A 15,660-nucleotide genomic window follows, 5' to 3' on the forward strand; every position below is an offset into this window, starting at 1 on the left:
AGCTTATCAATAACAATGTCCATAACAATATAGTCATAATTTATTTTAATCAACCACTAATATATGTGGAAAGTGCTTGTATTATTTGAGTTTAATTATTTGCATAAGATCAAAACTAAGTATGACAAAAATAGACCTCATAGACCTTTTATAAAACCACCAAAAAACCCACAAACTTGTGACTTCTGAGCTAACAGTACTGTCCTAAACAGTGTTTTTCAGTATCAAATCTTACCCAGAGCGAGTCAAAAAAACAGTGGTCTGGAAGCATCACTGTCGTATATTCCCTCTTTGTGCAAACTGCAACCACCAATACCCCAGAGCACGTAATAAAGGCTTCAAAACCCATACCACTTCCCGTAAAAAAGCTATAGAAAGACAACAAAACACACAGTCAAGGACTTACTTCATCAAACCTATTCTAAGTCGCCTAACAGTATTTTCATTAGGAGAGAAGCAACTCAAGCTGTTTATCGCTGCTCACTTATTTACTATTTGACTAGTTATCACTTTTGTTCCAAAGAACAAGACACAGAACTACAAGGAAGGGAAGTGTTGTTTAAGGATTTTTTTTTCTTAACACGTGATTATCTATCAGCAAGAACCTTAATGCAAAATAAGTGTAGTCATTGTTATATACCTTATTTCACTCAGTATAATGAAGATCAGCTGTCAGCAGCTATCTATAAACAAGCCCTGCAAGCATAAGCTTGTCTTGAGAAATCTTTATGTTTTTAAGTGCTTGAATACGAAAAATATAAATTGTGAAGTGCTATCAAAGCCTGTAATTCCAGGCAAAGGCATTATTTACAGTACTGTCAGATATCTATCAATATAAAACACAAAAGTGTCATGAATATTATAGAGAGTCTCAGCAGATGTAAACTGTCTTACAACTAAACACCATAAAATTTAGCAGTTAAATAATTTTTAAAGATTTTAATTCAATTGTGTGTTTAGCATTTTAAGCTGACACTGGAATTTTAAATATTTCTGTGTATTAATTTCAATACAGAATATGTAAGTTCATTACTGACAACATCAGTGCCCTATAACAAAAACACATCAATATTGCCCTGTAACGAAGCTACAGATTCTGTACTGAAATTATACACAGCTTGAAATATCTGGCATAATTTCTTCAAAATTGTACATAAAATGATATACAAACAGCCAGTTATTGGTATAGCAGCATCACATAGAAAAAAAGCTGTACGTAGACTTAATTTTTTTTTTTTTTAAACTTTGTAGTGTAATTCCACCATGGTTTTCTAGGACCACAGTCTATTTAAGATCTTCAGTGGCACACACTGACAAACTGGAAACAGTGTTATGACAGTTCATCACGTGGCACCCTTCATCAGGGCTCTGCTATATAAATACTCCTGACGTTCCTATTGAACATTTGTACCCAGATAGTTAACCCACACTTATATAAACTATCAAGAATAAACCATGCCAATGTCTACTATTTAAACCGATGAAGGTGCCCTTTTCGTTGCTCTCTCATATGAAACACAGATTCCACTGTCTTTGCAGAAAACAGGGGGAAGACCATTTGGGGGTGTTTTGTTGTTGCTGTTGTTTCTAAGCTATGTACCTTAAAACATGATTCAGAGTTGTGGATAATGAAACTGCAGACAAGAACTACATATAAGAAAGCAGTGTAATTGAGAAACTACATGCTTATTTCTTAACACAGCCTGGCTGTGGTGACAGATGATATCGCTCCCTTTCACAAACTAACCAAACTAAGTGCTATATACTGCATACTATGAAGAAGAGAATAAGTACGGCATGTAATAGGGTGCCATATGCCACAGGGAACAGATGACCTAGATTTATGCTGCTGAAGTCATTACGGTAACCATACCTATAGAGTTGCTTCCGCTTGCCGTTTTTGCTAGTTGTGCTAGGGTCCACCTGGTCCTGGTCAAGGCAGAGCCAAGCACTGAAAGAAAACGCAGAGCCCGGCCATTTCTGAATTGATGGAACTGCAATTCCTGCCATACTGTGATACAAGTTGAAATACTGCAAGGCACTTGCCATGCCTTGCTTCCGGGCCATTGCCAGAATGGCTCGCATCACTGGAACAACATAAGGGTGAGCCCGCCTTGGTTCCTCAGTCCTCAGGAGCCGTATTAGCTGAAGCAATTCTTCTGATCCCATTGACTGGCTCCCCAAAGAGCCCAGAAGGGCAATCAGGTTCTCTGCACAAGTACAGTGGAGTGCAGAATGGGAATTTAATGTCTCAATGATACGGATGACCATGTTTGCATTGACACATGTGGCACGACTCTGTCTGTTAATACAGCAGATCCGCCTCAACCAATTTGAGATGAAAATCTGCAGGTCGTGTGACTCTAGTTCTGGAAGCCACTGGATAAGCAGCAATAATGGCTGGACATTACTAATGCCTAATATCCCAACAGCCATGTGGTCACCTTCAACAGCCTGAAAAACAGCAGAAAAATTGGATATGAAATACAATAAAAATAGAAGTACTGCTGAAGAGACATAAGCATTTTAGACAGCATTCAAAGAAAGCATATCTCACCATATTCATGAGTTCTTCTAGTAATTCCCGTGAGGGTTGACCCAGCGATTTTAGTACCTCATATATATGTGCATAACCAATTCTCTCCTTGAAGACCTCCTGAGGATAAAAATCCAAGTCTCAATAAAAAAATGAAAGGGACACAAATTGTTCTTCTACTGCAACAAGTTTAATTTAACACAATATTAGATAAAAATTATTAGGATGCAAGAATAATATTTTACAGGCTAGAAATCTTTCTGTTAATAAGCCCATTTTGCTATACCTAGCATGCTGCAAGTAAGAAGGATTTCACTGCAGCATGCAGAAAAATAAAAGATCAAAATTACATTTTAGTAATTACCTATACAAAAATATAATTGCTTTGGTATACTCAAAATGTTAAGCCTATCACAAAATACCAATAGCCTTATTTTTTAAACACAAACTACAGCATGAAATGGAGTGGTTATGTTGAGAATTTTAAGTATCCAGATATTTTTGGGGTGAAAGATTTTCCTAGACCAGCTTGATTAAAAGTCACCCATCCTAAACACTCCAAAAATTAGAAAAGTGTTCCAGGGAAGTTTTCCTGAAAAATGAATCACTTTTACGTGAAGGAAAAAATAAATCAAGCTGCAAAATACAAAATGTAGTACCTTTTTTTTTTTTTTTTACTTAGTAAACAGAAAACACATCATACAAAATGCATATTCTTCTCCCCACTGTATTCTGCACTGAAATTAAAACAGATGGATGAGTCTGCCAGCAGACACGATACAATTGCTTAAGCAAATATGCAAAGAAAAAAATATATATGCTGCAGTGGAAGCACAGGTGAAAAGTTTACTGACCTTTGTGAATTACAGTCAGTTCCCAACCCCACCATACAACTTTTCCCAGGCTTCCCAGAGACAGTGGAGATATGAGTACTCTGAGTTACACTTTGGAGGAGCCTAATTTACTACCTTGTCATTTCTCACTCAGACTGTACTGCAAGTAGCAACCAAATCAGGTGATTTCCACTCTTACTTTGGCCTGCACTGTGCAGTCATACCCCTTTCCCCGTGCCAAGAATCATTCAACAAGGTGAATCTAACAGACTAAGCAATCTAAGAATAAATCCACTTCTCTGCAGCCTCAGCTTCCAGTCAGATTCACAAACTAACCATTGCCTGTCTACTTATCAAACCACAAGAATAACTACAAAGGGAAGGCAGGGTAATGGCAAGACCACCATTTAGACAGCAGTATGGTCCTGGATTAAAGACACGATAAAGCTACGACACATACTCCTGCCTGAAGCTATATTTTGCAAATACTCATTAATTCTATCCCAGATATTCATGGGACAAGTAATGATGTACTTCCTTTACAAAAGCTCCAAATACCATTAGTCCTCCATTCTTCCAGTTTTGATATCAAGATCTCTCAGAATCCAGCCATTAGAAACAAATAAAAAGATAAGGGATGCCAATCAGCTGCTCCTATCTGGCAGAAATTAGCAGACACAAGTTGCTCATCTTAATTAGCAAGATTCCTTACCAAGAATTTTTCAATAAAAATGCTAACTGGAGACAACATCAGGAGGTCTATTGCAAGTAGACCTCTGCATATGTACCATTACCTTAGCAGCTGGAGACTTGAGCATTACTGCTGTGAGGGCTTGAATGGTTGATACCGCCAAGCAGTCTAGGTGTCCCTGAAACACCTGAAAGTAGCAGGTACAGAAGTTACATACAACTGTGCAAAGACCATTCTATTCCAAAATCTATACCATGCCCTCCTGCCAGGATGAAAACCAAGAGTTTACTAACATGCTCCAAAAATCATCTCCCCACCAATAAAGATTTCATAACCCCCACAGCCTACAAGAAAGATTGCATTAACAATAGACAATACTTCAGGAGGAAGAAAGAAGCATTCACAAAACTCATTGCACTTCAAATATTCTGATGGACAAACAGGTTTTCCTCATGCGGCTAATGGACAACCTCAAGAGGGAGGGAGGAAAACAAATTAAGAAGTTTCTTCTAAGGTGTGTGTGTGCTGCTTGACAATCCATCAGGTATGTGCATTTCATACAAAGTGTTTTATTTAACATCTAAGTCCCTATATACCAATGCAACCCACACACAAGTTATAAGAGATTAGTCACACCAGCACAGTAAGGTGGCTTCCTCATCCATATCCTCATCTCACTGCTTAACATCTCCTTTTCCCATTTCAAGTTATCTTTTTTTGCTGTTTCTTTTTCCCTCTAATTTTTGTTTATGGTGGTATCTCTATGCTCGTTTTCTCGTTTTAAGGTCAAATAAATCAGAGCACCATCTCACGTCCATCAGTAAACCTAGAGCAAAACTGTGCAAACATACTCAGTTTCATTATCCCTGAAATATTAAACTGCGTATCAGAAATATTTTGAAAATGAAGTGTCAAGAATCAGAAGACCGTTAGATGTGAAGAAACATTTACATGCAGTTAGTCTTGCACTGAGTTTCTAAAAAAGCCAAACCCATTAGTTAGAATCACAATTTGTAGATTACAACGCTTTGTACTTAGCATCTTTACATTTTTCATTGGAATAAATTATTCTACTACAAAATTAATATAGCAACAATTTCCATCTGGTACTTTCCACAACATTATGGGAAAATTAAAGCAACAGGCTATTCCTACCTCCCTGATTCAGCCTGTCCATTGTTTTGTGAACATCTGTTCTTGATGACAAGCACAGAATCAGGACATCAAATACAACCATTGAGATTCACAAACAAGGCCCCAGAATCCAAAACACCACAGTGCTGAGACAAAGAAGCAAAAAAGAGGAAAGGGAAGGAAAAAAATCACCACCAGGCTGATAGAATTTAGATTCCATTCATGTACTTCACCTTTTAAAAATGCATAACTGATGCTCAATTTATTGAAATATCTGCAACGTGAAGCAGATAAATAAAACTGAAGTTGAATTCAATCAGGAAAATTACTTTCCACGGACAGAAAATACTGATGGCTGCAGCAACACAAGGATTGCTGCAAAAGGCTTAAAGAGGATCATTAAGGTGAAGCACAGGAACCAATTTTCCTGTCTTTGTGTCTCAACCTCAACTGAAGCACAATACAGATTAGGTAGGTACCTGGTCCTCATTCATTTCTGTCAGTAATTTGTTGGCAAGGTCTTTTTCACTCTTGTCTGCCACTTTATTGTTAGCATTTAAAAACAGCTGTTAGAAACAGAGACAAGAATAATGGAAATAATTGCATTAAACAGTTACCTCCAGCCAAACCTGTGGAGGCTGCCCTGGATTTGTGTTTAACATACAAGTGAGTTCTCACACTGGTGAGATGCAACCCTCCATTAACATTAGTCTTCTGTTAATTCTTAGAACACTGAAGATTACTCTGTATTTTTGCTGGACACTAATTGCACTTTTTTTTTTTTTTCCAGAATTAGATGAAAGCATGTAATCACTAAGACAAGGAAACAGACCTATCTAGAAGTTAACAGTGGTCAAAAGCTTAGCAACTGATTTCATCTACTGTATGCAACATGATGAAAATTTACTTTTAAGAAATAAAGACAACAATGGAACTTTGGCAAAGAAATGGATACAGGTGCCTCACTGGTGCCCACTTATGTCTCATCCTAGATGAAGGCTGAAGATATCTAGACAAAATATTTAAATTGTCAAACAGCAACAGCAGTAGAATTTCTGAGGCACATAAACGTCAGGACAGGAAGACGGGTAAAAAATCTCTGCTTTTATTTTAAGAATCTGACAAGTTGTAAATAAAACGTATACCTATAATGCATTTTCAGCATAAATTGCTCTGTGTATAGCAGCTAGATTCCTGCCCTCTCCACCTGAATTTGCAAGTTTAAAACTCACTCAAGTATCTTCATAATCCATTGCAGTCACTGTGTGTGTATAGGTCAGTCATAATCTAATCAGGACTAAAACTTTTCTTCTGTTTTTACATTCTAAAGAGACATGTTAAATATTCCACTATCAAAATGTTTTTAAAATCCTTTTAAAAACAAAACAAACAACAACCACCAAAAAAAAAAAAACCAACCTTTCTTTCAGTGGGTAAAAACTAAGCATTCCCCATTTTTTCCTCATACATTTTCTTCCATTACCTACTAGGCATTCTCTCCATAGAGGAGCAACCTAGGAAATCAGCTTCCATAAAAAAAGGGTAAACAAAAGGAAGACACTCAAGATACTACTTTGACTTATGTAGGCGTGAAAGCACATAGAAATACAAGTCAGTTTCAAAAGTACATGACAGTCAAGAGCACTTAATACTTCAGAATTACTACAATACATCTCAGAGGGCTATAGCATTAACAAGTGCAAATAAGAACATTAAACAAAAGGAAATGCAGACATGCAAAAAAAAGGGCAATTTTTTCAGATGGGTTACTTTAATTCTGACAATACATGTCAAAAGTCTTCTATGTAAAAACTGTTCAAACAATAATCACACGTTTTCAACCAGGCATACTGCTAGAGGTAATTGTGTTTTGCTCAAAGTCTGATCTCCAAGAGAATTTAATCAAAGAGAAAAGATTTAGGACCTACGAGCAACTAGTTAAATGTCTTAGGATAGAATGAGTCCCTTCTGACACCTCTTAAAATACAGTCCCTCTTCTTGGATATCACAGGCAAAAGGTGACATTCAGATCACCAAAATTAACTGAGTAATTTTGAAAAACCCTTATGCTGATCTCTAATCCTAGAGCATAGTTAAGGGAAAACAATTTGTCCATAAGGCTTAAAACCAGCAAATGGGGGAAAAAAAGATTTAAATTTTAGAAGACTGATGGACAGAAAATGATTTTAAAGTATGGCTAGAAGTATGGGCTTGAATACCTCAAGCTGAGATACCTATAGCAGAAACAGTGGTATGGATTTTCTTTAACCCTCCTTTCCTTTCCATGAAAGTTTCTCTCTCTTCAAATCTGCTGAAGATCCAATAGATTCCTGAGTTTCGTATCTGTGTCTGGACTCTCCTGCTATCTGACACAGGGCTGCAGAACTGTGTTTTACACAGCTTGCTAATGAATCCAGTAGCAAGATCTTCATGCGCAGGGAAGAAAAAAATTAAAATCTAGAAATAGGGTCTTCTTCCTCTAGTAACAAGGGGAAATCCTAATTCCAATACTAAATTCATCTTTGCCATTTGATGTTCAAACAGTGTAGAGATACACTGGAAAATAAAACATCTTTCCCACATCCACCCCCCTTCCCATTTATCATCCTTGGGGATATTTTCACTAAAAAAAGTTTATAAAAATACTATGTAGTAACCTGGCAGCATTGATACCCAATTCATCACAGTAGCATGTAAGACTATCACAGGATAAAAGCTCCAAAATGCATATCTTATGACAGACATACAGGCAGAGTAGAAATGAAAGGAGCAATCAAAAAAAAAGCAAGCATTCCTGCTTTCCTAAATTATAAATCCCACTTGTTTACATGAAAGCAGGAACAAAGCCAGAGTCTCCATGATCGGGTAAACGTCTCACTGCTTGGTGATTTAAGAAGAAACTAGGAAAGAAGTTTCTTACAGAGTACAAGGTCAGTACAAAAATAGGCACAGATGCCCAACACAGTAGGAGAATGGAAAGGTAAAACAAACTGTTTTCAGCAAAAGATGAAAAACAAACAAAAAACACAAACACTGTTAAAAACATTTCAAGTAAATTAGCATTCTGCCACTCATTGTAAGTACAGTTAAATCATAATCCAAACAATTTTTTCATACATTGCTGAATATGAGGAGGGAAATGAAATCTACAGAGGAATCACTGGAAGACACTGGCTTGCAAATTCTGGGATCCCATCTGGGATTGAGATTAATAAACAGTTTTGTAAACACTAGACTCTATGTAGGAGAAGAACAAATCTAAGAACATTTCTAACAGCTTGAGCAGTGCCTATAAAGGTCTTTTTGCTCAGAAGAACTCAAAATGAATATTTTTAATTATAAGACAAACAAGAAATCTACTTCATTAGCAAAAAAATGATTAGAGCAACTTAGATCTTTCAGATCTTTCACAGTATTTTTGGCTCTAACCAAACCAAAGTTTTACTTCCAGCATGTAGACGCTATAAAGATCACATCTTATTTAGAAGGAGTATATAAATGTAATTAATTTAACTGCAACATTACAAAACTGGTTTTGTTAAAAAAACACAGATAAGGGAAAATTTACCTTGCAGTTCTGCAACAGTCGAATGAGATGCTCAAAGCAGTTACTGTTAAGGAAAATTGCCTGCAGAACAGGCCTATCTGTGCAGTCTAACATGGCTGTGATGGTATCTACAAAATTAAAACAGAACTGCCATCAAAAACAAAATACTTCCCAAATCCATTAAGCTTTTTTTTTTTTATCTGTTACCTTTGGAACACAATCAGAAATTGCACATAATAAATGTGAAAAAGTTTTACAACAAACTATACGTCATATATTCTTTGATCAAAAGATATGTACATTTTAAGCACAGAGCACTAGAAGCTACACATTTTGACACTATAAAAATCACATAACCTACCATATCTGGAGAAAAATTCATCTACATAATATCTTGGATTGTTTTGGGGCTCTGTTTAAAGACTGCCATTTGTAAGTACCTAACCAGCCTTTTTTTTTTTTTTTTTAAAGCACAGAAATACTAGCTTCCTCATCAAGCAGTTTCTCTGTATTCTACAGCAGCTTTTCATTGTTAGCATTTGTCACCTTAATACTACTCCAGTTTTCTTGGAAGTTTTGGGGAAGGAAATACCTATATTTATATTTGCCACTCCGAACAACAAAGTGGAGAGAAAAAAAATAAAAGAACACAAATCCTGAATGCTTATCTTATTAATCCTCTAATGACTTAGTACCAACTGTTTAAGACCATCATCTTTGGCCAGTGTTTATAGTAATGCCATTTGAAAAGCAAACTATCACAAAATGGACATCACGTGGGTATTTTTTAACAGACCCTCCTTACTCTGCAGTTATGAAGACCATCAGCTGTTGTCTAGCAAAAAAAATTTCAACAGAGACTGGCAGTCCATGAACCTTGACACTCTGGTTAAATATGAATGTGAAACAGAGTATGTCTAAAGTAACATCAAAAAGAAGATATGTTTGAAATTTTTCAGTTGCATAGAGAAGTGAACATTTATTTGTAGAGCATCCAGTTATATTAGTATTATGATTGAATCATTACTTGTTTCTGAGTTATTAATTAAGAGAAGTTTAAAGGAACTGCACAATTTGGTACTCACTCAGCATTTGGATCTGTAGAGCTATGAACCTGGTCTCCCACTGCCTACATCGCCTTGAATTAGGTAAAGCTGAATGGTCTGAATTAAGCAGCTTGAAATAGTTCTCCAATATTGTACTGGTCTCCACTTGCCGCTGGTCAGAACTGCTGGTAAGAAGGATATGGACAACTTCTGTCAGGCACTTCAGAGTAAGCTCTGCTTTTCTGCTCACTTCCTCAGGACTCCCGTCATCCCAGTTGTCACAGTCTGCTAAAACACGCATCAAGACTTCCATGGTAGCAGGAGATACTGCTTGAAGAGCATTCCTCTGAAACCCATGGGGAAAAAAATTAAGGATGAAAAACAACTCAGATGGAAACTGCTGGTTTGAAAATACCTGAATCATACAACATGTGATATTGTGTGTAATTTATGCACTGTAATTGTTAGGTAAATATGAAACATTCTGCTTGGATTACACTGATGGCTACAGATGAAATGTGACCCGTCTTGTCCACTTAACTAGGCCTTCTTTTTCAAAAGAGAATACTTAAAGGGAAAAGGAAACATTATTTAAACAGATGTCAAAATTCTTATAAAGTAGCCTTGATAACCTCCTACTATTAAATAAACCTTAATTTGAAACTTCATTTTAGACCTGTGTTTTCACACAAACTCCCTGCACCTCCTACTGAAACACACAAGGAAATAAGCTAGATGTATTCCACGTGATGACATAAAATTTACATCTTTATAACTAAACTTTCTACCTGCGAAGTGATATATTTTTTTATGATACAAAAATATTATAGTAAGTTCTTATGAACATGTAGTTATAGCTACCAACTGCTATTTGAAAAAAGAACCTAGCTTTTATCATTTAGATACTATTGCACAGAATGGCCTCACATTTCACAAGATTAACAACTAATTCATAGTGAGCAAATTCTTCTTGATTATGGGGGTATGTATAAGCCGTTAACAATGAAAAGGAGGTTGAAGACTTCAGCAGCTGAAAAAAATTTAGAACATCCTTACCTGACCACCAGCCACAATAGCTCCAAAGAGATGTAGCAGGCAACATTTCAGGCTTTCCTTGAGATGTTCACTTTCTTGAAAGCATTCTGATTGGAATAAATAAAAAGTACAAGGCTTCCTTATTTTGGTCACATAAATTATACAAAGTTTTTGTTCCCCCCCACCTCTCAAAAAAACAGGAATAATAAAAAATAAGCTCCCCTGCTCCTTGTCACCATGCAAACTTAAAAAAATTCAACTATATAATCTCCACTTTTTTCACATAAGTCACAGACACAAATGCACCCATTTCAGCATTATCAGAAGAACATGACAACACTACATTTATCAGCAATTCACAGAGCCAAACCTTCAACTCGCATAAAACATGCTTCAGGAAGCCTGACAGACCTACAGAGGTACAGCAACTGCACCAAAATGGAAAATAAGCCCCTTTTTTTGAGGGCTATTTACTATTGAGGACATGCTAATACACAAAGCAGTGAGGACACGCTAACACAACACTAATAGTAGCTGCAACTGAAACCAGGAAGGATTGTTTTATTTGGAATTACCCATTGTAAAACATTAGTAACTTCTAAGATAAAAATGTTAATGACTTGGGTTTCTAAAAACTGAGATTCCAAACAAAAAACAGAAATTGAAAATGTAAGAATTCCATATTCATTAAAATAATAATGTAACTTTTAAGACAATTACAAGTTACCAGTAAGAAATATTTCTATATATACTGAAAGTATAAGTCTTCTTTCAAAAGAAAATTGCACAGTTATTTTTAAAACCTGGTCTTGAAAGGAAACAAAGCCCACTACTTCCTTGACTTTATAGCCTCTGAATCTTTTGGGGAGCTTGAGACAAATTAAAAACATTAGTCAAATGTGGAAAATCATGAGCTTGAGTAGACCAGAAAAAATCTTTAGTACTGCCACGGTAGTAAGGTCCTAAGCACATGCTCAGCAACTTAAATAAATGGAAAAGTTGAGAATTCACAGAATCAACCCTATTAAACCACAATAGGCACTGAAAGAAGCCTGAAAAAAAAAAAAAAAAAGCCAGGCTTTCAAAGACAAGTACGGATGGCAAGATGGTGCTGCCCAGAGCAAAAAGCAAGAAAAAGCAACTCAATTCATTCAGCCTCAGAAAGCAAGTAAGATGCTTTTACATTTATCAGACAATCTTTGGGGAATGGAACTTAGAATTGCTAACTTCACTCCTTTCAAAGATGAACATTTTCAAACATGCCGCTGATAATACTTACGATAAAAGAAAGGGACAAACTCAACCGTGAGAGAAGCTGGTTTATACTTCTGTCTGCTCTTTTCAACTGTACTTAGGATACGTCTGAAATTACATTTTAAAAGATATGACACTTTGTTTGTAATTTATTACTTTATGACTTCATCATAGAGAATCCTGCCAAAAATCAAAAGTTTTGCCTGCAGGTCCTAAAAATAGTAAAAAGTATTTCACCCTGAAAAAATGATTCACAGCTAACCACGAGTTTACTGTTCCACTCTTTTGAAAAATGTACTGTTTTACCATATTGTTTGGTCAAAAACAAAAAAAAAAAACACAACATCAAGTCCTATTTAGTCTTTGCTTATTGTAACTAAGTCATCAGCTGAACTGCCAAAGTTCTTAACCATGCAATTTGAAATGGGGACAAAACATTATTATGAGTTCATTATGAGAGGTAGGGAGAACAAATTAAAGGGAATTAATTCTACCAATACACTTATAAACTTCTTTTCAAAGATGCAACATATTTATACTGTGATCTTCAAAAATTTCTTTTGCTGTAATTCAACTGCTTTCACCTACCCCTTTCCCTCTGGCTTCCTTGTTCCAATAGTTTTGAGAAATGAGCAAATTTTTGAAAGGAAAAAGCAATGGAAAAAGCTTCTCGTTGGTCAGTTACAAACAAATTCAAAACAAAATGTGAGATATATAACCTCATTAAAAAAACACCTTTAAACTGTCAGAAAATACATGTAATCTTTGAAATGTACCTAAACCACATCCAGTTTCAAAAAATATAACACTTTTCTACAATGTGGTTATATTGATTCATTGTAATATTCTGTACCTTCATTGAATGCGAAGTCAATGTTTTTGAGTACTTATATTCTCCCTAATATAACATGAGATGTGCTGGCATTACCTATGCTACATCTGAAAACAGCTTAGCAGTACTTTGTCAGGCCATACATGAGAACTGGTGTCAACCTGTACTTCGTTCTAAAAGAGAAAAATACTCATTTTGCACAAAAATACCAGAAGTTGTGATCCTTACATTCTCCTTAAAACTTCATGAACAGCAATTCAAGCTGTTGTGGGAAAAAAAAAAAGACAGTATTACTAGCTTTAGTATTACTTGTTTTATCTAACCTAGTACTAAATAGTACTAGATTAAACGTTGGACTAGTTAGTCACAGAATCATTCAGGTTGGAAAAAAACTCTAAGATCATGACTCTAATGTGAAGAACAGTCTCCTAAAACCTGCAGTCCATGAAGTGTTATAACATACTACATGTTGCCAGCTACAAAGAAACACCAGCAACCAAGGTACATCACTCTGTATGATCTCCACTCTGTACGTGTGGAGTCAGAAGTGACTTGTCACACAAATGCAGCCCAGTTCTACAGAATGTAAGCTGTGAAAAGGGACCCTACATTTTACAAGGCTAGGTAACACGAGATGTGACCTTTCTATGCCTTTAGTTATTTCCATGAATAAGTCCAATATTTATTATGCATATCAAAAGGTTCCTGATAGAAATAAAACTAAGGAACTAAAGGAAGAGCAGCTCTGAATGATAGCAGCAAGAAACAATCAACAACTCCAAGACTTGAGAAAAACTTGTTGTCTATAGTGTGGAAGACCACTATGTTTAACGTTATTGTAATTAATTTGGTACTAATAAGGGAGAATTGTGCATGAAAAATCTCATAGGAATTTTTAACAGCGAGGCTCTGAAGAGTGAAGTGAATCACTAGCAGCTTCTAAGAGCAGGGCCTGAGCCTAGAACGACAGAAATTAATCTCAGAAAGACCATTTCCTAGTTCTCTACCCACCTTTCAAAATGACTTAGAGCTCAGTTTTAGCACTGAATGGAACAGAATATAGCAGTACTGACAACTCTGGTGGCACTGAAGTTCAGTCTGAGGAGTGCCTGCTCAATGATGTTTAATTTGGTAAAAAAAAAAAAAAAGTAAAAAAATCATTAACTCTATTCTCAAGTGTGCATCTTTGAAAAGAACTAACACAGCATCAAATCAAATGCTTATGACTATCAACTCAAACAGCTGTAAAATGCAACAGCACAATAACTGAGCGCACAACTACATTTTATTTTAGTTTGACATAATGCAGCAGTAGTTCTGTTAGAAACCTAATATATATAATTTATCTGCAGTTATAAAACACAGTTTATGATCCAGTCCTGATCCACACTTACCCTGCAACTCGCTGCCTCCAGTTTCGATATGGATCGTAGAGACTTTCACAAAAAGCCAGTGCATGTCTCACAAATTCTTCTATTGGGGTCTGATCTGCCATTTCTTTCTCTTTTGTTTTGCTTTTTAACTGCGGAAGGGGGGTAAAAAAAAAAAAAAAAAGCTGTTGTCAGAAGATTTCTAATAATTAAAAATTAATTCCTGTACTCCTCCAGAAGCTCTGAACCCTCATGTTCTCCCCCACAAACACTTTCTTACTTAGAGGGGGATCACATAAGCCAGAGCAGGAAGTATCGGATGGGGAAAATGACAGACGACAATTAGTAAACACATACCTGTTGAATGTATAATGTAGTCATGGTGATAACATGGTTAATGTATGAACACATTCCAATCTCTTCCACGTTAGCCAAATTTCTATGAAGGCAACACAGAAACCACAGAAATGTACACAGTGTACTATGTGAGGCTAGTTCAAACAATGTTTGTTTTAGTAGTCAATCTATAATCATAGAAAATTGTATCAGCATTTCAAAATTACTCCCCAAAAGACTGCATGTACTCAAATGTTTATTTCTGCCACAGTAACATAGTACACAAGCTTTCTTCTAACAGGAAGGAAAAGAAACGCCTGAGTCACCCTGGTGTAGGCCAGCTCTATATGGAATTTGGGGTTTCAGAGGTTAAGCAGATTCCCAGGACACTTTAAATAGAAAGCTCAGAAATGGTATCTGATAGAGACAATAAATTCAGTTTCTTCCACATTACTAGAGCTTTACAAGGAGACTGATACTGCAGTCATGTACACTGTCTAAAAGTTCAAGCAAATATATTACCTAGAAGCTGTCACGCACTTGAAATTATCCCAAGGAAAAGAAACATCTAAGATTATTTTAGAACACTAAAATCAACAGCAACAAAGAGGCATTTAGAACACTAAATAAATCAACAGCAACAAAGAGGCATTATTTCTCAGTTTTGAGAACGTCACAAAGATCAAATACTAAAGTGATGATGTAAGGAGAACTTTTCAGCAATTTAGACTTAAAACAGCTGGTAATTCATCAACACAGCAACCACAATCTACTCAGCTTATATTTAATATTCTAGGATACTTAAACACTGTCCTACACCTCTTTGTACTGTTGTAGGGAGAAGGAAGACCAAAGGACTCAAAAAAGCGTAAATACTTCCCAGAAAAGAAGGATCCCTATTATATACTTTATCCCCTTCCTCTTTCAATGCAGCTTGTAATAAAAAACTGAAGAAATGTGGAGAAATATATCCCTAAAAACAGAGGCGTTTACCTGCTTGAACAGTATTACAAAATAAAGCATAAGTTTCAGAAGGAAGCCAATTG

At 36.0% G+C, this 15,660-nt stretch overlaps 1 protein-coding gene across 11 annotated transcripts in view; it reads right to left on the reverse strand.

Moving 5' to 3' along the window:
* The window catches only part of NBEAL1 (neurobeachin like 1), an 86,148-nt gene that overhangs the window by 46,783 nt on the left and 23,705 nt on the right, over positions 1-15,660 (reverse strand). For 8 of the 11 annotated variants that reach the window (XR_013953770.1, XM_080600298.1, XM_080600297.1 and 5 more), the window contains exons 5-15: positions 14,636-14,717; positions 14,303-14,430; positions 12,102-12,184; positions 10,844-10,929; positions 9,827-10,133; positions 8,763-8,869; positions 5,674-5,760; positions 4,164-4,247; positions 2,558-2,656; positions 1,874-2,454; positions 236-368 (exon numbers count right to left, since the gene is read on the reverse strand). Coding sequence is in view for 10 of the 11 variants with exons in the window: in XM_080600298.1 (XP_080456424.1) it covers positions 236-368; positions 1,874-2,454; positions 2,558-2,656; positions 4,164-4,247; positions 5,674-5,760; positions 8,763-8,869; positions 9,827-10,133; positions 10,844-10,929; positions 12,102-12,184; positions 14,303-14,430; positions 14,636-14,717 (1,777 nt within the window). In the remaining variant the exon portion in view is untranslated. The remainder of the gene's footprint in view (positions 1-235; positions 369-1,873; positions 2,455-2,557; positions 2,657-4,163; positions 4,248-5,673; positions 5,761-8,762; positions 8,870-9,826; positions 10,134-10,843; positions 10,930-12,101; positions 12,185-14,302; positions 14,431-14,635; positions 14,718-15,660) is intronic. The other 3 variants (XM_080600294.1, XM_080600301.1, XM_080600302.1) reach the window with 1 other exon arrangement.

This window comes from Anser brachyrhynchus (assembly GCF_964034855.1).
Source record: "Anser brachyrhynchus genome assembly, chromosome: 7".
Lineage (NCBI taxonomy): Eukaryota > Metazoa > Chordata > Aves > Anseriformes > Anatidae > Anser > Anser brachyrhynchus.